General features: G+C 54.4%; 2 protein-coding genes across 3 annotated transcripts in view; one reads left to right on the top strand and one right to left on the bottom strand.

The window, feature by feature from the left end:
* The window catches only part of SRRM1 (serine and arginine repetitive matrix 1), a 156610-nt gene that overhangs the window by 69676 nt on the left and 60963 nt on the right, over window positions 1-25971 (top strand). The window lies entirely within an intron of this gene.
* RUNX3 (RUNX family transcription factor 3) overlaps window positions 20063-25971 on the bottom strand; it is a gene marked incomplete at both ends in the record, with an annotated part of 51093 nt that continues 45184 nt past the window's right edge. The window contains one exon of the mRNA XM_080357552.1: window positions 20063-20586. Within this exon, the coding sequence (XP_080213678.1) occupies window positions 20063-20586 (524 nt within the window). The remainder of the gene's footprint in view (window positions 20587-25971) is intronic.

The following is a 25971-nucleotide window of genomic DNA, read 5'->3' as shown; positions in this document are numbered from 1 at the left end:
TCTGCTGCCTTTGCAAGCAGCTGTGTCTTTGAGCACCGTTGGCATCGCCGCTGGGGCTCTCGAGCACCTCTGGACCCAAACCAATCTCACAACCGCCCCAGATCTCCCTTTGGATCCATCCATTACAATCTCCAGCCCCAAAGAGAGGAGTGTGGCTCCTGCCTTGCCCAGCTCAAGCCGAGGATGGGGAGAGGCTGTGCCGGGGCTGGGGAGAGCGGAGCCTTTCCCCAGGGATTTCTCGGGGTGTTTCTGCACCACCTCGTGCCGTCCTGTCCTGTGCACGTCTGCCCCGAGCTGGGAAGTCGCTGCAAGGTCAAACCTCAGTGGTAAGTGGCTATTTCTGGAATTTCATAGGAGAGAGGAGCTGGAATGGAATCGGAGCATCATGTGGAGAACCGAGCGCCGGGAAGAGGCACAAATCACCACGCAGATGGGAGCCAAGGAGGGGGCTGCTCGGGGGCAGAGGAAAGCAAAGGCGCAGGTTCAGGTTAGATATCAGGGAAAAGCTCTCCCGGTGTGTCAGGCCGGGAACCGCCACCGCGGCGTGAGGGACGCGCTCGGGCGCTCCAGACAGATGTTTGTCTGTGTAAACACCCGCGAGCCGCGGGCGAGGGAACAGGTTCGGTGGCTCCCGCGGCTCCGGCCCCGCTCCTCGGCGATTCGGATCGCGTTCGCTCGCCCGGGCGCTTGTCCCGCCGTCAACACGCGTTTTGGATCCGGAACAAAAGCTTCAAATACATATTGCTTTTGTTGCGTTTTTGTCATCTCTTTCTAGGCTCGTTGAGCGCTGCAAAACAGCTTCGGGCTATGAGAAGGATTATACAAATGAAGCTGTTGTAAGGCTGTAATTTCAGATATTTTTTCTTACCATTAGCTTTTTTCTTTCCCTTTACTAAAAAACCCTTTCTTTTGTGCACTTTGGACCAAGCTTGCCATATTTCTTTTAGTCTCCAGTGACTCCTTCATACTACAGACTTTCTGGAGTCCTCCTTGTTAGACCAAGAACTGCATGATTCATTGTGTGCTGGAGATTTAATACTGCACGTAAAACATTCCCGGTTCAAATTTGTTTTCTCTTTCCCCCCTCCCCTCATTTTTTTTTATAGTTTCTTGGCTTCTCACTTACATCCTGGAATTTTTTTCACAAGATATAAAATAAATACATTCCCAAATATGTCCAGTAGGAAATGATACACTGGGATTTTTTCGGCTGCTGTTTCAAGGCCGTAAAACAATTTGGTGCTGTTGGGTTTTCTGCAGGGATGGCTGTGTTGGGAAGACCATCTCTCGTGGTCCTTTGAGGACGCCAATCACGTCATGAGCAGCTCGGCCTCCTTTGGAGGCACGTATTGCGTCCTCAGCCCTGCTCTTCCAGCGGTGAGACGGAGATCTTTAGTGCCAAAAGGGACATTTTTGGTTATTCGACCTGCCTAAATACTGTCCTTCAAGGCCACCAGCCCTGTGGTGGCGTGTCCTGTCCCAGCGTTGATCAGCAAGTGGTTCACCAGGTCTGTCCGATGTACCTGTGGCTGAACGGCCGTTCAGGAGCAGCAGTGGGGTCGGCTCCATCCCAGGACCGAGTCCTCTTGTGGGCAGTTAAGTGATGACCTGAACCTGGGGAAGAATTAGTCCAACCCTTTAATTACAGCTTGCCTGTAGCCAGGTGTACCTGTCCTGCCCAGGCTCCTCTTCATCTGCATTTCTTAAATATATGGTAACGAATTCAAGTCCCTCTCAGCCATGACCTGAGAATCAATTTTTCCAAGGAGCCCAAGGCTGGGTTTCCTGGGCCTGGCTCCTGGCAATGGGCTCTCACAGCAGCTCCCGGCCCTTCCCAAGCGTTTCCAACAGCACATGGAGACACTTGGGCTTCTCGCAGACCAGGAGCACCTCTGGTCCTGCACGGTGCCCTGGGGACGCGTTCGCCCGCTGGGTGCTGACAATGTTCTGCTGTTTGCGATAGGCAGTTGCCTTCATGCCGCTCGCTCCCCATGGAAAGCTGGTTCTCATCACAGCTTGACCTCAGGATGCAAATCCCAAATCATTAATATGGCGATTTGGGCCCATGGCAGAGCTGTTATCTCTGTGCTCCGGTGTCTTGAGCAGCTCCTGTGTGTGTGTGGAGATATTTTTGTGACCAGGCAGCATTCCTTGTGTAAACACCTTGGGGGTCTAATGCAATTCCTGGCTGCCATCGCTGCGCTGCTCCGCTCGGGAGCTGCCGGGGAAGGTGGTGATGATGGTCTGGGATTTGCACTGATGTGTGCACCGTTTGGGTCCCCAAACTCGCCTGTGCAGAGCGGGTGTATTTGGGAGTTCTGCTCCTGGCTCTCCTCCTGGTGACCCCACACAGGACCTGTGCAGCTCCTCAGCCGTGGAGAAGTGGGTTTGCTGTCCCTCTCCAAAGGACTTTCAACCACCCTGTGTGACCCCTGAGACAGCTGTGCAGGGACACCGTGACTCCTGGTCTCACACCAGGTGATGGACACCCGGGTAAAGTGGGTCCTGCCCCGCGGTGCCATCTGAACCTGCAAAAACTGGGGACAGGACGGGAAGGCGGCGAGTGGGGATGCGGTTTGTACCGTCAGTGATGGACCAGAGACCGTAGGTTCCGTCTCATGGTTTTTCCTTTAGCTATAGGGGTTCACAGAATCCCAGAGTGTCAGGGGTTGAAGGGCCCTGGAAAGCTCATCCAGTGCAATCCCCCCATGGAGCAGGAACACCCAGATGAGGTTACACAGGAAGGTGTCCAGGCGGGTTGGAATGTCTGCACAGAAGGAGACTCCACAACCCCCCTGGGCAGCCTGGGCCAGGCTCTGCCACCCTCACCATGAAGAAGTTTCTCCTCCTCTTTAAGTGGAACCTCCTGTGTTCCAGTTTGCACCCATTGCCCCTTGTCCTGTCCCTGGTTGTCATCAGCAGAGCCTGGCTCCATCCTCCTGACACTGCCCCTTTCCATATTGATCCCCAGGAATGAGTCCCCCCTCAGTGTCCTCTTGTCCAGCTCCAGAGCCCCAGCTCCCTCAGCCTTTCCTCACACGGGAGATGCTCCACTCCCTTCAGCATCTTGGTGGCTGCGCTGGACTCTCTGCAGCAGTTCCCTGTCCTGCTGGAACTGAGGGGCCACAGCTGGACACAAGATTCCAGGTGTGGTCTCCCCAGGGCAGAGCAGAGGGGCAGGAGAACCTCTCTGACCTACTGACCACCCTCTTCTAACCCACTCCAGGTCCCATTGGCTTCCTGGCCACAAGGGCCCAGTGCTGGCTCATGGTCGCCCTGCTGTCCCCAGGACCCCCTTCACATTGTCCAAGGAAAAAGCAACCTCAGGGCTGTGCCCACCCACTGTACAATAACCAAGAGCTCTTTTCCACTCGCGGTTCTCCCGCAGGTGCATCAGCTGCATCCCCACGGCCTCTCTCCTTCCTCCAGCACTGCCGGCACCCGGGGGTGCTGCAATCGCCAGCCATCGCGGCGTGGAGCCGGCGGGGCCCGCGCTTCCCGGGAACCCAGCGCCGCTTTCATTCCCCAGCCCGTAAACACGGCGGGTTCAGGCGTCGCTTCACGTGTGGTTCAACCACGGCCGATGTGGGGGCTGCAGCTTCCCGGCTGGGGTGGGGCAGCCGGGGGCTGTAATTGCTTCAGCCACCCCGACTTTAAGACTTTAATCCACCTCTGTTTGTGAGTCAGTGCCCCCGGGGGCTTAAGTTAAGAGCTTGGGCTCAACTATATATAGTCAGTGGGGCTGCCAGGAGGCAATTGAGGGACCAGCCCCTCCCCGGGTACCAGAGGTGGGGAGAAATACCCCGAGATGGGGAGTTAAGCAAACCTGTTTTACTTAATGCTGGGCCCAGACACGGAGCCCGTCTGTGGTCAGTCGGTGCAGTTCATCCCCGGCTGAGGCAATTTCTCAAACCACTTGAATTTGCTCTGCAGACGCGTCTGACGCGCTGGCTCGTGGGCGGCTGGGCCCTGGGAGCCGGGCTTTGGCCTTCGCCCTCTGCTGCTATTTCGGGGGGTGCTGCCTGTGTGTCCCCTGGACCTGCAGCCACACGGGCTGTTCCTGTGGCCCCCCAGCAGTGCTGGTGTGGGGAACCAGGTGTCCCCGTCACCCCGCGGCATCTCCCCTGGCATTGCAGCTCTTCATCGACTCGCGTTTCCACTTGCAGAGGGCCAATATTGAGCTCATCTTCCAGCCCTGTCTCGGGCAGAGCCATGGCTCTTTAGCTGCTCTTTAAGGCTGAACCTCCTGAGGACCCAAATCTCCCTCCCCACCAAAGTGATGGAGGAGAAGGCTTTAAACTGGGCCTTCCTTTGAGCCCGGCTTTGCTGCGTCGGCTTGTGCTCCTGGCTGATCGCACTGATGTAGCAACTCCCCAGCGCACATGTTAGTGGTTTTGAGGGCTAAATTGGACTTTGAGAATTAGCAGCCTTGTAAGTCAATAACAACGCGTCCTAATGAGTGCAAGATGTCCCTTGGAAATGAAGGCTCCTTCGCTCGACTGGGATCCTGGGAGGGGGAGAGGACCAGTAAACACGAAGGAATGCTCCCGCTGGAGATAAGCAGGAGATACAAAGTCGATATCCAGATATCCCAAGCACACCCCAAATGTGGGTGGCGGAAGGGGGAGCACGAGCCGTTTGGGGTTGCGAAACACGGCAGCGTTTGCTGTCCGCACGTCCCCTGTGTCTCCCTTGGGCAGCGGGGGCTCCAAAACCTGGAGTCCCCCCCCTGCCATGACAGGGACATCTGCACCAGCTCAGGTTGCTCAGAGCCCGTCCAGCCTGGCCTGGGATGTCTCCAGGGATGGTTCATCCACCACCTCTCTGGCCAACCTGGGCCAGGCTCTCACCACCCTCAGGGCAACAATTTCTCTTCATGTCCAGCCTGAATCTCCCTCCTTTAGTTTAAAACCATCACCCCTTTTCCTATTGCAACAGGCCCTGCTCAAAAGTCTGTCCCCATCTTATTGGTCCCTTTTAAGTCCTGGTCGCTCGCAGTGTCCCCGTCAGCCTGTCTGGCTGCTCGCTGACCCTTCCCAGCCTTGGCCCTGATGCTGCTTTCACTGTTCAACTGCCCCACGTGGAAAACCTCCCATCCCTGGGTTTGCAGACTCTGCCGGAGCCTCACGAGCGTTAGCGCTGCTCTGGTTAGGAGTTTAATCCTTCCACCACCTCACCATGTGTTTGATCGTGCCCCTAATTGCACATGACATGTACACAGGGCTTCGCTGTGTCAAGGAGCGGCAGGAATGTCTGTCCGTCCGTGGTTCCAAGCCTTGAAGCGCTCACTGCCGCTGACACCCCCACTGTAATGCATCCCAAATGTGTCCCGTGCAGCCATGTCCTCGTGGTGCAACGATGGCTCCAGGCTCAGCAGCCAGCTGGGATTAAAGCATTAAAGCCTTGCTTGCAGGCGCGGGGGATGCTCAGGGGTGACCGTGCACATGGAACGCGGGGGGTCTGCACCCGGGGGGCAGCAGCGGTGGGGTTTTGGGGTGCGGGTGTCCCCGAGCTCCTCAGCATTGCTGGGAGCGCTGAGGTTCGTGCTCTGCACGTGTGGTCAGGGTGAGCGGGTTGTGACACCCCGGCCGCGCTGCCTCCTCATCCCGGCTCGGCCGCCCCGTCCTGCCCGGCCGGTCCTGGGGCTCTGCCGGTCAAACGGCCCCAGGGGCAGCTCTGGGGAAAGACCAGGACGGTTTCACCGCCATCCCCTCCGCGCTCTGAAGTCGCAGCAATCTCAAGTTTAGCAGACGATTTATATTCACCACCCATTAAAGGCAGCGGCCGCCGCTCTGTCCTGCGGGCTGGCTGCCTCCTGACCCGCTGTGGGTGACAACACGTGCGGGGAATCACTTCTCTGCCCCAAATTATCTGTGTTTGCGTGCAGGGTGCAGGTCACATGGAGGGGCCCGTCCTCCTCCGTTCCCATCACCCTCATGTTCGGCTCTGGAAAACGGGACCTCTTGGGTCTTGTCCCTCAAACCAACTGTTTCCCCCAAGCTGCAGGACCCTGATGCCTTCAGAACCTCACCCAGCTCCACCAACCCTGGAAATGGCCTCAGATGGTCCCATCGCTCTGTGTTTCCCATCCAAACGCCCCGAGATGGACGTGGGGATGAAGCCCAAGGGCCGGTGACAGGTCAGGATGATGCCACCTTTGGCGGGAGCAGGGCCGGCGACATGGGAACGGCAGCGTTGCCCAATCCACGCGCATGGAAATGAGCTGCTTTGTGCGCAAAAAAGAATTAAGAAAAAGCCATGGTTGTGCAGAGGCGCTGGGCGTGTGCGTGTGGGTGTTCAGACTCTGCAGAGGCAACCTCAGATGCCTGGAAAAATCTTCTTTGTGCATTTAATTAGCGGTAAATCCGATTTGCATGCGAGATGCCTCTTGGTCTGAACCTGCTGGTTGATTAGCAATTGCAGCCGGTTTATATTGTGCACTTTGTTTGCCTTAGACCACAGCGGCGCTACCTAAGCGTAACAGATCTTTCTGCCTTTGCATTTCAAAGCCGGGCTGGTACTGGGGTGTTATTGCACAACCCGCTCGCACTGCCCCTGGATAAGGGGGGTTTGTGCTGGGGGTTTGGCCCGTGTTCCCCTCCCGCTGTCCCCACAAGTTGGGGATGGTGCAGCCGCTCGGTGACTCAGATCAGATCCCTGTGTGACGGATGGTGGGTCCGGCCAAGGGGAAGCAGGTTGTGGGGCTGAGCTGGGCTGTGGAGCAGTGAAGGGGACAGATGGGGATGGATGGGGACCATGCTGCTCCCCATCCACCGGCTGATGTGTCCCGCAGACGTGATGCTGCTCCAGGGCTCTGAACAGGAGCACTGCGAGCGGGTAGAGGTTTCTTCGAGTAGAAAAACTCCTGCTGAGTTTCGGTGCGTGCAGAAGGGACCCCAAAGCATTTCGGCAGCTCTGGTGGTGTTTTTGGGGAGCGGAGGGGAAGGGGGATGCTCCACAGCCGGGTGTGTGTGGGTGGTGCTGGGGTCAGCGCGACCCTTGGAGAATCACAAGATCCTTTGGGATGGAAAAGCCCCTCAAGATCACCGAGTCCAACCATAACCCAGCCCATCCCTGCCCCATGTCCTGAGAACCTCATGTCCGTCTGTCCAGCCCTCCAGGGATGGTGACTGCAGCACTGCCCTGCGCAGCCTGTTCCAATGCCCCACAGCCCTTTGGGGAAGAAATTGTTCCTAAATCCAACCTCAACCTCCCTGGAGCAACCTGAGCTGTGCAGATGTGGAAGCCAACAGCCCCTCGCTGCCCCCCAGGAGCCCATGAGCAACCAGTGGCCAAATAAAAGCTCCCCAGCTCTGACCTGCCACAAGAAATACAAACATAATGATTTTTTTAATATATAATCAACTTCTAATGTGCTACCCTTGCACTAGGAGTACAGTCACCACCTCTGCAGCCGTCACTTTAACACTACGCGTAAAGAGGTTATAAAACACCCTCGTGGAGTCTTTACAGGATCACATTAATTAGCACATAGGAGTGAGCAGGATTAATCAGCAAAGACCTTGGCTGCTGGTTTGGGCAGCACTGACCCACCTGGAGCTGCGGAGCCACAGCTGGGGCGTCTCCGAGCCCCATGGGGTCCCTCGCAGGGCTCCAAACAAGCTGAGATTATTGAAGGTAAACACCAAAAGCCCCTCTATAACCCAGCACTGGGCTGATCGGTGTCTTGAGGAGCTCCAGAACTTGCCTACAGGAAAAACCCAACAAAACACAACGCATTACATTAAAACCAAGCCCTTCTTCGTGAATCCTCTCCCCCTTCCTAAAAGGCAGAGGTTGAAAACCAAAAGGCAAGCTTTAAAGAGCCTTCCCCCTTCACAGGAGACACTTCGGCCTTCTGTAACTTTACAAATAAACTTTGCTTTAAAAATGTGGCACAGTTTTGGCAAATTCAACCCCCTTAAACACACGGTTTCCTGCGTTCTTGATTGCTATCTGCAGGCTTGTGAAAATATACAGGTGGATGGAATAAACTTTGACTCTTTGCTCCCCAACCTCGCCCTCGATGGAGAAAACTGCTGCTCCAACGCGGAGCTCAGGGCTGGTCCCAAGGGACCGGTGTTCCCATCTGGGGACAAAATGTGCACTCTGGGAGCACGGGGAGATGCTTAGGACAGGCTTAGGGGAAAGCAGGAACTGTGCCCAAAGGGAAGGGCTGGAAATCAGGCTCGACAGCAGGTTCCCGCTGTAGAAAACAGGGGACGGTCGGGGTGAGCGATGCTCGGGGAGGGAGGCGCAGGCTGCCGCTGTGGTTGTCTGACATGTTTCCAGCACCATCTCGCTGCTAAAACAACCACCCCCTGCCCGTACAGCGAGCAGAGAGATTTCAATCATTTAAATAAACAACGAAAAAAGGAATCAAGGAAGCCGTTCCCCGCCCCCGTCCTCCTGGACAAACAGCCTTTCTCAGCCCACATGCAAGAGCTAATTTCTTTCTGCCACATCAAGATACTACGGATCTGAATCAGCTGTTTTTCCAGGATAATTTTTTTGGCGTTTGCCAATGAAAGTATTAAGAGGTTCAGCTCTGGAGATGAAAAATGAGCAGCTGGAAGGAAACGCAGCCCAGAGCCCCAGGTGAGGTGTTGGGGAACCTGCGCGGCCCGGAGCCGGCGCTTTGGTGGAGATAAGCTGGGCGTGGAAAGCCCAGTTTAATTTCCACCAGTGACCCCGAAGCTTGTCTGGAAAGCAAAAGAAATACAAATAAAAAAAATAATAATTTTAAAAATTATTAATATTCCAGCCAGGCCTTTTGCTTAAAGGGGGGGACCCTGGGAGCTGCAAATGCGAGGGGTCTCTGGTTTTCTCCTGCGCCACAACAAGGAGACAGGGCAAAGAGGCAAAACCCCTCCAGCCTTGCAGAGGCAATTAACAGGAGCCAAACGAAGCACCAGACTCACCCCCATTTCCCCAACAAGAACCTAAAGCACTTGGGCCAGAAAAAGCCGCGCTGCTCCACAGCTCAGCTCAAGGACCTGCGTCCCCCCACCTCGGGCACCTCTTGAGCTGAGGTGACAAGGATGTGGTTTTCTCCAGAAGAGCATCGTGGGATCTGGGTAAGGCAAGGGCTGGAAAAAGCTGGTGGGACCTTCCTGGGATGCTCAGGGCTTGTGCCCACCAGGCTGGAGCGGAGGAGGCACCGGCCCCAAGCAGCCAGAGCCGGCACCGCGCACATGAAAGAGCCCCGGAGCCATTTGAAGCCACGGACCAGAGAAAGGGAGAGGACGAGCAGCCGCAGCCCTGCCCGGATCACCCGCGCTGGGGTGAGGACGGGGAAGGCGCGCGCTCGGCTCTGAGCTCTGCCCCACATTTGTGGAATGACCTCGGGCAAACGCTTTCATCTCGCTGCATCGCTGCAGAACTGGGTGAAACGCTCCCCTGTTCCCTCTGTGTTTGTGGAGGTGGCGGATGGGCTGGAGCAGTTGTCACCCAGGTCCTCGTAGGGCAGGTGCCACAGCTGAGTGGCTCCTGGTCCCAGCTGAACCAGTAGCCACCAGGCTCGGGCATCCCAGTGCACTCCATCTGCTCACTGCACAGCAATGGGAACGTGGCAAAAAAACCCCTTTCCTCTAAAAAAGAGTAGAAATACATTAATAAAACCGATTCTGCCCCTGGCTTTTCAACAAGGGGAGGAGAACCTGGGCATCAAAGTGGGGAGCTCCTGTTCGCTTTTCTCCCCATCAGCCCCTCCTCACGCCATCTCCAAGGGATGGAGAAGATGTTGCAGAGCCCTCCGGGAGCGGGACAAGGTGCTGAGGGCAGGAGCATGTCCCTTTGCGTCCCAAACCGCAGGGACTTAAACCTGGGGGTCACATTTGCCCCCCAGCTCTGCACCAGCCGTGCTTCACCCATCCCCATCTCCCGGTGCAGGGACCCATCCCAGCACCCAGATGTGGACGGGGTGGCTGGAGAAGAGCCAGGATGGACCCAGCTCCCCCCAACACCCCCTGGGATGTGCCAGGACAAGAGAAAAGCTCGGCCTATCTCCCCCCACACGCCGGCTTATTAGTGCAGGCACTGGAGGGGAGAAAGGAAGAAAACAGGGAACCTGAGCCCAAAACCACACGCTGCTGGTTTATGGGAAGGGTTTGCATCGACCACAGGAAATAACACACACGTCCAGGCACCTCTGCAGGGCCAGGGCCGCTGTGCGGGCAGCACCGGGACAGGCGGGACGGGCAGAAGCCACTGGGGTCACAGCCCAGCCCAGGGCTGGGGACACGGCACCGTGGGCACCGTCAAGGAAAGGCAGCGGGAAGGATATTTTAAATTGTTTAGACTGGATCTTGGGAACAATTTCTTCCCCAAAGGGCTGTGGGGCATTGGAACAGGCTGCCCAGGGCAGTGCTGGAGTCACCATCCCTGGAGGGTTGGACAGACGGACATGAGGTTCTCAGAACATGGGGCAGGGACAGGGGTGGGTTAATGGTTAGACTCCATGATCTTGAGGGTCTCTTCTATGATTCTATAATCTCAAAACAAGGACCAGCCACATCTCCATTGGACAATGCCTTTGGCTCTCGGTTACTAGTCCATCTTGCAAACGGAATTTCTCCCTGCAAAGGGAATTTCTCCCATCCTCTCTCATTCTGGAGAGGAGGCAGCTGAGCTCGGCGGCACCTCCTGCCTACGTGAGCCCCGGCAGGCAGCGCCGCAGCCCGGCTCTGCCCAGCCTCCCAGGCGCTGGGACGGGCCGGGGCCACCGAGCCCTGTGCTGGGGGAGCCCGGGGACATCGCAGGGGAGGGCGAAGGTAAAGACTTAACTCTGAGATGCTTCTTCCCAGCCCTTTGATACGCTGCAGCCCGGCAGCTGCCGGCAGGCAGAGCGGGCTTGTCCTTGCCTGCACAAGAGAACACAGAATCATTTTGGATGGAAAAGACCCTCACGCTCATTGAGTCCAACCATTCCCCCACCCCTGTCCTTGCCCCCATGTCCTGAGAACCTCATGTCCGTCTGTCCAGCCCTCCAGGGCTGGTGACTCCAGCACTGCCCTGGGCAGCCTGTTCCAATGCCCCACAGCCCTTTAGGGAAGAAATTGTTCCTAAATCCAACCTCAACCTCCCCTGGCGCAACCTGAGGCCGTTTCCTCTGCTCCTGGCGCTTGTTCCTGGGGAGCAGAGCCCGACCCCCCTGGCTCCAAGCTCCTTTCAGGCAGTTCAGAGATCAGAAGGTCTCCCCTCAGCTCCTGTTCTCCATCTGAACCCCCAGGTCCCTCAGTCTCCATCACACTTGTCTCCAGCCCCTTCACCGTTGCCCTTCTGAAAGTCAGGCAGTCGAGCCCCGTTCCCAGGTGTCACACCCCACCGGCGTGTGGGGACACCAGTTTGGGGAACAGCTACAAAACCAGCCAGCGGCTGCTTTTCCAAAGGTGTCAGGTCAACACGGCGGGGCTGGAGCGATGGCATCCTTGGGGTCTGGCATCCATCACCTCCGCGCCTCCCGATGGATGCCAAACCCCGAGGATGCCAAACCCCGAGGATGCCGTCGCTCTGTGGCAGCGTGTGCGCGGCTCCCTCGGGTTTATTCAAATCCCTCGTCTCCCTCGAATGCCTCTGGAATAACTGCGGGCTGGGAGCGCTGCAGGTGATCCCACAGCGCGAGGCAGCCGGGCACCCGCGGTGGCACCGTGCCACCACAGCCTGGGTGGCCCTTCCTGGGGTGGTGACTAATGACTCTTGTAATTGGGATGAGGCTTTAATCTCCACGGGCAGGTGAGCTGACATAAGGTGTATGGGGAAAAGGAGCAGAGATAGGGGTGAACGCGGCGTGTCTGGGTGCAGCGGGCGCTGCTCAGCCAGCCTGACCGGTTGCACCGGCCCGTGCCGGGTGCTGCATTTCGGCACAAGCCGTGCAGGGCTGGGCTCGCACCTCCTGCCCGCCACCACGTGCCATGGTGCTGCTCCTCTCCTCTCCTCTCCTCTCCTCTCCTCTCCTCTCCTCTCCTCTCCTCTCCTCTCCTCTCCTCTCCTCTCCTCTCCTCTCCTCTCCTCTCCTCTCCTCTCCTCTCTTTCCCTTCCCTTCCCTTCCCTTCCCTTCCCTTCCCTTCCCTTCCCTTCCCTTCCCTTCCCTTCCCTTCCCTTCCCTTCCCTTCCCTTCCCTTCCCTTCCCTTCCCTTCCCTCCTTCTCCTTCTCCTTCCCTTTCCCCTTCCCCTTCCCCTTCCCCTTCCCCTTCCCCTTCCCCTTCCCCTTCCCCTTCCCCTTCCCCTTCCCCTTCCCCTTCCCCTTCTCCTTCTCCTTCTCCTTCTTTCTCCTCCTTCTCCTCCTCTCCTCCATTTTATTTCCTTTTATTCTATTTCTTTTCCCTCAAGGGAAAGCACAAAGGCACCCGAAACGCCAGCTGTCTGTGGTTTGCAGGAGGCAGGCGAGCCCCGGTTCCCGGTGAGGTCTGGGGGTGACACTGGTGCTGTGACACGGGTACATCCAGCACCACACCACGGCCCTGGGGACCAAAGCTCTTTGCAGCAAACACCGTGGGCAGCCGGGCCCTGGGGACACGTCGGTGGGGACAAGCCCTGGCCATAGAGGGGACACGTCATGTCACGGGGCTCCTCAAGCGTCGCCGGCTCCGGGCACACGTGGGTGTGATGGGAAGTGGGGATGTGACCCAGCAATAAATCAATCTCTTTAGGCAAAAACAACAATCTCCATGAAGGCAGCGATGACTTAAATACCAGGCGATGGTGCCTTCGAGTGCTGAGTGACCCTGCTTTCTCTCAATGAAAAAAGAAATAAAACCCCCCTTTGAGAAAATTCCTGCAGCATTTTTGCACCTTCCTTTTCCCCCCAGGTGGATTATCTCCTCTGGTTCCAAAGCCACAAGAAAATATCACCGTATTTTTAAATCGCAACCTCAAGGTAAATGAAGGCAGAGGTTTGCATCTGCATTCAACACCCGCCACTTCTATCAGCAAAGAAACGCCAGCGCACTTTTCCGCTGATATAAGATAGAAAGGTGGAGAACATTTTTTAAATGTTCTGAAAACATTCCAGCATCTATAGGAATCAAAGCCCCATTGAAAGCTACAGAACCCCTTACATTCGAGGTTTTTAATGAAAACCAAATTCTTTTTCGTGCCCTGTGTTTTTCTTCGCCAGGATTTCCAGGGGAATACAACCGGGGCTTGGGGAGCTTGGCTGCAGTTTCTCCTGGCCCAATAGGGCTTTCACTGTGGGTTTTCTATTTTGTTTTATTGGTTTAAAGATAATATGGCCCTCGTATTTTTGGCCTTGTCAAAGTGCTCTCTCTTACCCTGGTTATTTTAGAGTGGGAAAGAAATGATGGTGCAGGGGCAGGAGGGACAGCAGGGTTCTTGGTTTGGGTAGAAGAACCAGTTGCTTTGGGTCAGCTGAAAGGTTATTGTTAAGAACGCTATTTATTCTTATTTTATTTTATTAAGAAACAGTAATGGCTGGGGGTGCTGTATAAAAAAAATAAATTAAAAATTATAATAAATAAAGTAATAATAAGAAAAACAATAATGGCTGAGGGTGCTGGACCACACAGCTCCAAGGTGATGTGAGGGAGCCCTAAAATCAGCCGGCAGCAAGCAGGGCCAGCCGGGGACCCCCGGCTTTCACAGCAACATTTAATCCCCTCGTTAACGTCCCCCATTAGAACAATTCATTCTTTCAGTCTGGCTTAAACACCCAACTTTACTTTACAGCTCATTTCATTTATGGCTGAGAAATGAAATTACTGTATCGATTTCACGGCAGACAGTGAAAAAACCCTGGGTGTTCCCGGCCATAATAAACCCAGTGGCTGCAAAGACAAACAGCAAAACCTGCCAAGGGGGGGACGGGGCTGCAGCCACCCCGGTGACGGCACCGCCGGGTCCCCTCTGTGCAGCCAAACCCAGCTTTGCAATGGTTGTTACCCTCCCCATCTTAAAAAATATATGAGCACAGGGTATATACAAATATTTAAATGCAGCGCCCATTAACCACCCTGCCAGACCCATGGATGTGGCGGGGCGGGGGGGGAGTGACACTCGTGTCCCCCTGCATCAGAGCATCCCCAGGGCAGCATCATGTCCCCGCGGGAGGTGATGGGAGGTGGTGGGTGACACTGGGTGCATGTCCCCCCCACCACACCGACATGTCCCGTCATGCATGTGCGCTCTGCCCACGCAGGCAGGTGCATGCCCGGGGTGCTCACCTGGGGGGTAAATGCACCAAAATAACACCACATACCCATGTGCTCCCCGGGATGCAGCCTTGTCTCCCTGCCCACCTCGTCTGGCCTAATTACAACCCGGTATCGCCCCATCTAACGCGATGCTGAGGTTAATGAGTCCTCGCTCTCCATCCTATAGGTATTAGAAGGGGGTGGTCAGTAGGTCAGAGAGGTTCTCCTGCCCCTCTGCTCTGCCCTGGGGAGACCACACCTGGAATCTTGTGTCCAGTTGTGGCCCCTCAGTTCCAGCAGGACAGGGAACTGCTGCAGAGAGTCCAGCGCAGCCACCAAGATGCTGCAGGGAGTGGAGCATCTCCCGTGTGAGGAAAGGCTGAGGGAGCTGGGGCTCTGGAGCTGGACAAGAGGACACTGAGGGGGGACTCATTGCTGGGGATCAATATGGAAAGGGGCAGTGTCAGGAGGATGGAGCCAGGCTCTGCTGGTGACAACCAGGGACAGGACAAGGGGCAATGGGTGCAAACTGGAACACAGGAGGTTCCACTTGAATATGAGAAGCAACTTGTTGGGGTGAGGGTGTCAGAGCCTGGCCCAGGCTGCCCAGGGGGGTTGTGGAGTCTCCTTCTGTGCAGACATTCCAGCCCGCCTGGACACCTTCCTGTGTAACCTCATCTGGGTGTTCCTGCTCCATGGGGGGATTGCACTGGATGAGCTTTCCAGGTCCCTTCCAACCCCTGACACTCTGTGATTCTCTGATCCTCCACTGCCCCAGCCCTTTGAATCTGAGCTGCTCTCTGTCCCATGGTGGCGGGAGGTGCTCGGTGGGATGATCCTCGAGCCCAGCACCCTGTTGTGAACGTCATTTTTAGCCTCTGTGGGTTAAGACAAGAATAAAGACTTACAAGGCATGAGCCTGTTTTAATTTAAACTTTTCTGATCTCCTGGCCTGGCCCAATTTCTGTGCAAGAAAACACCTTCCCTGCATGTCAGCCTGCTGCCGGCAAGGAATTAACAGTTATACAGGTGACTTCGCATGGCTTAAATAAAAAATAACATATGTTATTAGGTGGGGATGCATGGAACTGGGTTTAAATCTGGCACTGGGAAAGACTCCTGAGCTGTGCAAAAGTATTTTGGTGCTTAATTCCCACTGGCTTTTTTGCCTGTTTTAGCCCCAAGTGCAGCCTCGACCCCATTTGGGTTTAGGGAGAGATTTCCAAGGAGGGTACCTGGTGTTTTAGAAGTGCCCCAAACCCACTAGAAATGAACCCAAACCGCTCCAACCGGACCACTCTGGACTCAGCCTGATCCCCTTTGCACGGGCTGGGGTGTCCTGGCCAGGAGCAAAGAGGCGCTGGAGCAGCGAGGGTTTGCTGTTGGAGTCCTATTTATGGGAAAACACAGACACACAGCCTGCTTTTGGTTTTGCTTTGGATCAAGGAGTCTCCTCTGCAACACACAGAAAGATTTGGGGTCGATTTTAGCTGAACAAGCTGCGGTTCGGGGCTGGATGGTGGCACCGGGACGGGCCAAAGCCGGGGAGAAAGAGCCGGGCAGAGGAGCCGAACAAACAGCTCTTGTGATCTCGGTGCAATGTTTTTATTGGGTTGTTTTTTGTCTCACACTAAACTTGAGAATTCCGAGTGGTCAGGAATGAAGGATTGGGGTTTTTTGGGGGTGGGGTTATAGTTTGGGCACCCTGCCCTCCTGCTTTCCTCCCCGCTCCCGTCCTCACCGAGCGTTTTGCCAGCCAGCACTGAAGAAAGAGCCAGGGGACGGCTGCCAGCCGGTCCTGGAGCCGCTCCGGATTTGCCCTTTTTATGGGCTGGAACAGCTTTTTGGGAGCGAGTGGGAACGGCAGCGCTCGCCGCCCAGAGATGCTGCATCAGGGCTGGGTGGGAAGGGGACAACGGAGCCCCATTGAGACCTGGAGCTTTGAAGAGAAGCGCCAGGACTCGCTTTTGTGCTGTCTGGGAGCCGAATGGACGGGAAAAACAAAACAAAACCCACCACACCAACCCATGTAAAAAAATATCTACAAATATATATCTCCCCCAGGGCGCAAGGTCCCGCTGAGTAAGTTGATGTGAATGATGTGTAACCCGACACTCGCCCAGACTCCCTAATGAATTTTCCATGTTTTTCACCATTTTGCTTGGAAATAGGCAGTATTTAGAACCAGACCCCAACCTCAACAAGCCACTCGTCCTTCCCAGCAGGATTAACCCCTGTGGATGCCCATGGAGATGATGCTGAATGGCTCCATCTCACACTGGTCCAGGCGATGGGTATTTGTGGGTTCAGGGGATGTGGGGAGGGCACTGGCCCCACTATTTCAGACAAACAGGATTATGCCTTAACTAAGCTAATTGCTCTTCCGTGCAAGGTTGGTTAAGGGCTTGACGAGGAAACGGGATGGTGTGGGCAGGCTCCTTCCCTATGTCTTGTGAAGCAGAGAAACTTTTTGCAAGCTAAAAGTTTATTTACTGAGACGGAGAGTTTGGAGACAGCACAGCCATTAAAACAGAGCGTTAGAGTTCGGTCTGGAAACAGAATATAAGAAGATTTTTTTTTGCTGAGGCTTTTGTGAGCTTTGTTCTCAAAGGAAATATTCTTCATTTTTCCTTTAGCCCAAACTCTGCTCAATTTAATATCTGAACGTTCAAAAAAAGGCATCTGAGCTTCTGTGATTTTTTTCCCTTTCAGTTTTCATTTGCAAAAGAAACCCCAGGCGCTCCTGCTCCACCTGCCCTGGGATGGTTCTCTGGCTTGTTTTGCAGAGTTCTCCTGGAACAGCGGGAGCACATTGCCCCTTGTCCTGTCCCTGGTTGTCACCAGCAGAGCCTGGCTCCATCCTCCTGACACTGCCCCTTTCCATATTGATCCCCAGGAATGAGTCCCCCCTCAGTGTCCTCTTGTCCAGCTCCAGAGCCCCAGCTCCCTCAGCCTTTCCTCACACGAGAGATGCTCCACTCCCTGGGTTTTGTGCCTGGGGAAGCAGCGAAATGATGACAGTTGGCGGGGGAAGCACGGGATGCTCGGCGCGGGATGTAGGGATCACCTGCCAGCCCAGTGTGAGTGGTCCAGACCCACCCTGGAGGTGCTAAAGGGGTTTTCTCAGCCCAGGATCCCCCCCAACCCTCCCTGGACAGCCCTGCAGTGCCAAACTGTGCTTGAGAGCAGCCGTGAGCTGCCCCAGACACTGATCGGGGTACTGGGATGCTCGAAGAGGTGCCAAAATCAGACCCCGGAGAAAGGGCAGCGAGAGGAACATTCCTTAGTGCAGGGGTGAGAACTGAGCAGGCGGACGGCAGCGGGGAGACTCGTAACCATACGTTTATTATTCCACATGGAAAGTCATTAAAATGATTACATGGAGGCCTGACGATACAATCACGTACATTGGATAAAGAACATCGACACCCGATAATTAGGAAAGCAGAACTGACCGCTTCGCTGCGGCTCCGTCCCGACGCGATTGCCGCCCGACCCTGTTCTCATCGGCTCCGGCCAGAGCTTCTCCCAATGGCCTCGACAGGAGCAGACCCTCCTCTTCCTCCCCCTCCCTCCCTCCCCGTGTCCCCACATCCCCAGTGACAAGTGCTACAGGTTAAAAAGATGGGCTACATATTAAATATAAGGGCATTACCTTCAAGTAGGGCTGGTATATTACACAAATAACCACATTATTTGGTATCTCTAGCATTTCTTTTTCTTTAATGTCCATCGTAAGACACCATTAAAAAACCCAACAACTTTAGCCTTCCTTATCTCCAAAGAACTTTGTTCTCATCTCCTTAGTTGTCTGTTGTTCTTTTACCCTGCATATACAAGTATTAGAAGCATTATTAAGCATTGGATCCTTCAACACATTTAAGAATTATATTATTATAACAAATAAGACCAAAAATTAGATTTTATAGTTAAATATTCTGTGAGCCAAAGGGGTTTGACTGTACAAGCGATTGTGCATTTTCTTAAAAAAAGCAAATTATAGTGCAAAGCAAAAAACATTGGTCTGTCTTCTGACCATCTGCGTACAATAGAGGTGCATGTATTTACACCTTCACATGACAATATGTCATAAAAATAACATCGTTGCCATTCTTTTTCGTTACCTTTTTTTATTTTAATTCGTTACGAACAGTCTTAAATTAACCTAGTACTACGAATGCCTTGTTTTCTTTGTGCTTTCAACCAGTGGCGCGATCAGATGATAGAAATAAATGCATTAAAACACAGGCTGCCGTGGTCCAGTTTCTACAGCTGGCAAGCACCGGCGAGGCGCCCGCGGCCGCTAAGGCGAATGGATGTTGCAGTTTTGCTGGGGTAGGGTTTATTTTTATTATTATTTTAATGATTATCATTGCAAAGAGTCGTTCTTGTTGCTTATTTAAGCCGTGAGTGGTCATCGCAGCTTTCCAACGAAGCCAGGATGTCTTGCTCCAGTCTTGCCGTGGTAGTGCAATTACAACGCTCCGCACCTCGACCGAGGGCTCCCAAGCTGCCAACTGAGATTTGGAATGGGGCAACTTGCACTAGAGGGGCCGGGGGGGCAGCTGAGGGGTTTGTTTCCTTACGTTCATGCCAAAAAAACAAAAGGCTTGGTGGCAATGGGATTTGGCACTTTTAGTGCCGCTTCTTCAGCTTATTCGTCTACAGCAAGATACCCGTGTGCTGGGTGACCTGGGGGAAAGTGGGGAAATGCAAGATAACATTGCTCTGCAATATTCCCACCACCGAGGGATTAAATAGAAACCGCTCCTTTCTCCAAATCTCAGTTAGAGCTTTCAGGATCAACTGACAAGTGTAAGTCACTTTGTAATTAAAAAAAGTCATCGCATGTCAATCTGCTCCGGGTGAAAACGTGGGAAAGGATCATAAGGGAAATATGATGCTTTGCCACCAGCTGCATGTGTCACCGCGCAGAGGGGGTGACAGGGACACCCAGGGTCACGCCAAAGGCTCCCGAGGCCCTTTTGCAGCGAATGCACTCGGAAGTGCATCTGGTACATCTTGGGTTGTCCTGAACACTTCAGCTGCCGTCACTGAGATTTGCGAAGAGGAGCAAAGAATGGAATGGTGAGGTCAGGACGAAAGAGCAAACAAAAAACGCACCTCGTAAAAAGTACATCTCGTATGTAAACATAGAGGAAAGGGGGGTCTGTCAGGCACGGGGATCAACCACGTTACTGTTTGAAAAATGACGACAATGACAAAAAACGAACAATACAACCCATGTCGTCAGCAACGAATAGAAACAATCACATCACAGCTCTCGTTCACGTGGCTGGTGCCGGCCGACCCGCGGGAACACGCTGGGCTGTAAACCGGGCTCCGGGTGCTCTGCTGCCGTCCCGGAGCTCTTGGGTGGTTGGGGACCCTGCACCGGTGGGGAGGGAAGGAGAAGAGACAACGGGGGGGTTATTTCTTTTTTTGTTTTTCTTTTTTCTTCCTTTTTCCAGTTCAGTCTTCCCGCATGGGCTTGGATGACTCCCTGGTTTTATTTTCTCTTCTCTGAAACATTTTGCAGAAGAAGGGTGAGCTTTTGGTAACTTCTGAATGCTTTGTGTGGAGAAGAGGTGCGAGTGAGATGACTGACAAGTGTCTGCAAGAAACAAACATCGGATTCCACACCTCCTTCTCTTTTTGCTTTTTTCCTTTTCCCTATGTACATTCCACATACTTATAGGAGAGGAACCACATCAAGTGACAAATTCAAGCCTCGTGGACGTTCATCTTGAAATGTAACGTAGGTCCTGGTCCATCTTCGCTTGATGTTTGCCCACGCTTGCATGCTTTTGGTTTGGGACACTTTGGCTTACCTTTTCCTATTCACTACCAAAAGGAGTAACGTTATCGGTTACTGATTAAGTCAAAGATACCGCTTCCCAGCTGAGTTCCTCCTAGTAGGGTCTCCAGACTGACTCATCCATCCTCCCAGTAGTCGTCATGGTCGTTGGCGAGTTACTGTGGCTCCCGTCCGCATCCACCCCGTCATTCTGGTTGCCCAGGTTGGGATTCATTAAGTTGTTCCCCGCCGAGGCGCTCGTACAAGACGAGAGCATCCGTGTCGGGGAACGCTCGCCGCCCGCCACCATGGAGAACTGGTAGGAGCCCGAGGACGTGCCGTAGTACAAGTGATAGGGAGAAGGGTTGGTCTGGAAGGGTCCGCTCTGGTTTTGCGTGGAGCCGGGGTAGGGGGGCGGCAGGTAGGTGTGGTGGAAGCGCGTGGTGGTGGGCATGCTGGTCATGCTGATGCCCCCGATGCCGGTGGCCGAGGGTGTCGCGGTGTAGGGGAAGGCGGCGGACATGGCGCCGGGGTAATGCATCCGCGGGTCGGAGAACCTGGTCTCGGTGAGCGCCGGCAGCGCGGGGAAGGAGCGATCGAACTGCCGCGGGTCGGGGAAGGGGCTCAGGTCTGACGTGCCTGCGGAGGTGGAGGGAGAAAGCAGTGGGTTAGAACTGGTAGAGTTTGTCCTATAGCCTGGGCTGAGGAACTGAACTCAGTGGGAAAAGCGACTCTTGGATCTGCCAGGGGAACTTAAATACAAACCCCCTAAACCCGTTTGTTTAAGTTGTTCCCATTTCCTGCCCTAAAATTTGTTATTTCCTACCCGAGAAGAGACACGACTGCGCTGACTTCTGCAGGGGTCTGTTCATCTCGGGAGGATTAAAAAACACCCTACACCCCATAAACACAGAAAAATAATGTTTAGCCATGACATCAGCTGTGTAGTAAATAAATGGACGCGGGCCCCAGACGGCTGGTCCCTGAGATCCTCGCTGGTGTATATACACACACACGGAGCCGGGGAGGAAAAGCTGAGTCCAGAGCAGCCTGCTAAGCCTTCGTGTGGGTGGCCTGTTCGTGCTGATACCATCAGGGGATGGAGCTGATAAACACACAGCTGAAAACTCCCAAGCGAGGAGCCACGATATCCCTTTGCTCGAGTTCTCTGTGTGTTTCGCTCCTTCCAAGAAGATAAAGGAGAGCGAGAAATCCAGCTTTTCTTCTGCTGGGGGAAGGGAGGTTTAGGACAGCGCGGTGGGGACGTTACCCAGGTCCATCAGATGCTGGAGCCCGTTGTGCCTTTTCCTGGGAGGGGGATTTAAACCCCAAAGGGGGTCACAGCCAGTTTGTAACTGGAAAGGGACATTTGCCCGGTGCTGCCAGGCCCCATCTTTCTGCAGTAAGCCTGGCTTAAAACAAGAATCCAGACTAGCAGATCCTTTGGGGACCTTGAGGCTTTTCATGGCTCTCTCAGCTTTCCTATGACCGGTCTCCAGAAAGAGCAGTTCCAGCCCAAAGCACCAGACTGGTGCCCCAAGCTCGAAGCCTTGGCCAGCTGGAGGTGGCTCTTCATCCTTTCTCTTTACTCCCCAGCCCCCTATTTTTCCCTTGTTAAAAGCAGGGGCATCTCGCTTACTTTGGTACTGAGATGTTATCTGGCCTCAGGGACAATTTTTTTGGTCACATCGGGTGGATGTGTGAGATAAGTGCGGTAAACATGCTCATTGGTTTTAGGTATGCATATATACAGATGCACGCATTCATATGATTGCATATTTGCTATGCATGCATAGGGATGCATGTTTTATATATATTTATGATGATGAAGCATTTTTAACTTCTCAGGGCTCGTGTTTCAAGCCCTGTAGCATTTCCCCAGGAAAAAACAAACAAACAAACAACATTGGAGCGAATCCCTTGCAGCTAACTGGTGGCAAAAGCATGCTCTGGAGGAGCAGATGGGCACGGGGTCTGATCTGAACCCTCTTTCTCATCCCAGGTGAATCCCTCAGCCACCAGCCGCTGGAAGGAGAAGGAGCAAGAGGTTCCTCCCTCCCCTCCAGCCGTTTTGTGGCGATGGGCAGCGCCTGCCCTTCCCACGCAGGCTCCATGGAGGAGAAAGGCGGAGGGAGCACCTGGTTTGGGAACGTGGCTGCGGCTTTGGTGTGAGATAAAGAGAGGAGCAGCCCCAAAACCCTCACAAACCGTGTTGTTTTGCACACACCCAGGGCTGGATGCAGCAGAACCGAGCGTTCTGGGCTCCTCAGTTCCAGCAGGACAGGGAACTGCTGAGAGAGTCCAGCGCAGCCACCAAGATGCTGAAGGGAGTGGAGCATCTCCCGTGTGAGGAAAGGCTGAGGGAGCTGGGGCTCTGGAGCTGGACAAGAGGACACTGAGGGGTGACCTCATTAGTGTTTACAGATATATGAAGGGTGAGTGTCAGGAGGATGGAGCCAGGCTCTTCTGGGTGACAACCAGGGACAGGACAAGGGGCAATGGGTGCAAACTGGAACACAGGAGGTTCCACTTGAATATGAGAAGGAACTTGTTGGGGGTGAGGGTGGCAGAGCCTGGCCCAGGCTGCCCAGGGGGGTTGTGGAGTCTCCTTCTGTGCAGACATTCCAACCCGCCTGGACACCTTCCTGTGTAACCTCATCTGGGTGTTCCTGCTCCATGGGGGGATTGCACTGGATGAGCTTTCCAGGGCCCTTCAACCCCTGACATTCTGGGATTCTGTGGAAGTGGCTGTCTGGGGTCCCCCTTGCATGCTGTTTGGAGGGGTAGGATGCTTGGGCTGTTCTGAAAAGCACGACGCTGTGAAAAATGCTCAGGACTGACCAAACCAACCTGACTTCAGGGCTCAGCCTGCCAGCAGGACACTCTGCCCCATCCCAAAGCCACGCTGCCGCTGAAGTGGCACCAAAACCGCTGTCAGGCACTGTGAGCTGAGGTTTGGAGACCAGCTTTCCATAGAAGTATTTTGACCGGATTCTGTAGCTTTACTGATCCGGCAGCATCACAGGCTGAGGTAGGACCATGAGGCAAAAATCCTGGCTGAACTTGGAGAGAAAAAGTGGCATTTTCTGAATGCTTCCTCCTTACACACATGCAGCACCCCCACTGCGGTCCGAGTCGCTGGGCTGGTTTGCCAGACACTGAGAGAAAGCTGTCTCAAAATCCCCCCAAAACCCCAGGAAACCCAGACTGCTGCCTCTGCCTTCCCCAGGGCAGATGACAATCTCCGGCAATCACACCGTGCTCCTTCATTAGCTTTCATATGCCCATAAATAATATTCCATAAAAAGCAGATTGAAACAAAACATAAGTGCTCAGGGCACATTTCCCTTTTCCTCTATAACACACTCAAAGTTGTTCTGTTTTGGTTTTTTTTAAAAGGTTATGTTTTATTGGCCTGAACTCGCAACATTTGGCAACGGGTCCTCAGTACTAATTTAGAGGCAAGCGTGTAAGAGCGTTAATTACAGACTGCGTGCGTGGCAAGCAAAGCGCAGCGATAGCGTCGGGACCGGAGACGCTCAGGTATTGCCTGCGAAACACTGACGGGCAACGGGTGAGCTCTCCCAGGCTTTGGAACCCCGGTCTGTGACTGACAGGGCTCTGCAGGACCTGTTTTTTGCAGGATTTGGTATAAAAAAAACACTTGTGTATTTTGTCTCTGTGTTATCTGGGGTTGGGATTCAGACTTCCCAGGATGTGGCAACCAGACACGGGGCTGTTCTGCTCTATAATGTTGGTCTCTGTTTTCCCGTGGCCCGCAGCAGCCCCCGGGGAGATAAAGCCTGTCTGTCCGCGCTCCCCAACGTGACACCCAGATGGGAGAGCGTTATACCCCCGGGGCTTCCTCGTTAACCACGGCCCGGCCCGCCGCGGGGCTCGGCGGCCACCCCGGCTCCCCGCAGGAGCAGCCGCGGCCGGGCCTCGAACCGCGGTCTAGAGAGCGCAGCGGCCGCCGGGCCCGCGGCGGGGAGCGGCCGCCAGATGGAGCCGCGGCCGCACCGGCCTCGCTGCCGCCCGCGCTGGGCGGGGAGCGGCACCCGGGAGCGGGCCCGGGGAGCCCTGCGGCGGCACAGCGGCTGCACAGAGGGGTGACGCTTCAGCCTGAGCGCCGGCAACCGCGGGGCTGTCCCTGCACCCCAGCGCCATCACCTCGGGGCTGCCCCTCTGTCACAGAGTCCCAGAATGTCAGGGGTGGGAAGGGACCTGGAAAGCTCATCCAGTGCAATCCCCCCATGGAGCAGGAACACCCAGATGAGGTTACACAGGAAGGTGTCCAGGCGGGTTGGAATGTCTGCACAGAAGGAGACTCCACAACCCCCCTGGGCAGCCTGGGCCAGGCTCTGACACCCTCACCCCAACAAGTTGCTTCTCATCTTTCAGTGGAACCTCCTGTGTTCCAGTTTGCACCCATTGCCCCTTGTCCTGTCACTGTTTGTCACCGAGAAGAGCCTGGCTCCATCCTCCTGACACTCACCCTTTCCCCCATGAAGGAGTCACCCCTCAGTCTCCTTTTCTACTTCAGTCCTCACCCCAGGGCTGCCCCTCCATCTCACGGGTCCATGTTTGTCAGCGACACAGCCCTGGCCAAGGGCACCGTCCCTCTTGCCCCGCATCCCAGGAGATCCCTGCTGAAACAGCCCCCGCCAGGTCCAAATAAAACATCACCATTAATACCCTGCATAACCACCTAACTCAGCAGCAAAGCGACCCTCCGCCACGCTCAGCCAGCCGCCAAGCGCCAAGCAACGGGCTAAGCCAATGCCAGGGAAGCGGGTGAAGTTCTACCCTCAGGCTCCGCACTCCCTTCCAAATCGCAGCCAAATGTGCTTTAAAAATCACAGTTCGCTGTCCCCTTCCCCAGCACGGGCAGAGCCCGGTGCATCTCACACACACGTGCCTGGTAGCGCCGCCGCGGAGGATTTACTACGGTTTGCCTCGCTTACTCACCAGCCAGCCCCCATTTGCTTTTTTGGACCCTGGCAATCTGAGCTTGAGTATTTCAGTTGTCCAGTTGCCAATCAAAATATTTGAAGGAAATGTTTATTTTCTTCTCGAAATCACACCAGCTGCTGCACTAACTGAATAAGCCCATTTAGCTGTAAGAATTTAACCATTGTAAGAGTGAATTGAGTCCCCCAACTACTCCAAAATCTGACCCAATCTATCAGCGGAAATGTCAATGTTTTGGATGGGAGTTTGGGGAAGTGTGGAATGTGTATTAAATAAAAGCCATGTAAAGGTCAAAGCCCTGATTAGTAATGCCACTGTCTCCTTGTTAGGGCCGTGCTGCCCAGGGGACCGCGGAGGCCGGGACACACCCCGGTGTTTAATTGTGCAGCTGCAATTTGCACCTTTTGAGGACCCCCAAGTCCCCCTGCACATGAAGCCGGATAGAAACAGGCTTTTAAAGCTCCTCAGCCCCTTTCCAGATAAAACAACCGCGTCCGAGTGACACAGCAGCTTTCTTTTTGCCTCGGAGACAATAGGGGTCTTTTCTTGGGGGGTGGCAAGGAAATAAATGCCAAGGTGATGCATCCTGCAAGAGGTTTTAGAGATTAACGGCGCTGATGTGCATCCAGCCCAGCAAAGCGGTGGGGGTTCCACTGCCTCCGCACCCCGGAAAATGCCTTTAAATCACTCCCCGCTCCCCAGTTTAGGGATGTGGGTAACACATCTTATTCAGCGATAAACCTAAGCGTGTGTGGACACTGCACAACACACACAAATGCACGTAGTGTGTGGTGCACACAGAGAGAATAAAGGAAATTTAGAGGGAATTTGGTAGAGTGGAACTCTCCAAGCATATAGAATATTTAAATATCCTCAACCTGGCCATATATCACCGTTTTATTTATACGCACGTATGTGCCTTGCAAAATTGTCATGAAAAATCTAGCCTGGGGGAAAAAAACCCTCCTTTCCTGTTTCATGCCATGAAGATTGATGACAATGTAAACTCTAATGATACTTTATGCCCATGTATATAACACACATGCATGTGCA

This window comes from Nesoenas mayeri, assembly GCF_963082525.1.
Source record: "Nesoenas mayeri genome assembly, chromosome: 21".
Lineage (NCBI taxonomy): Eukaryota > Metazoa > Chordata > Aves > Columbiformes > Columbidae > Nesoenas > Nesoenas mayeri.
This window is presented reverse-complemented; position numbering and strand designations above follow the sequence as displayed.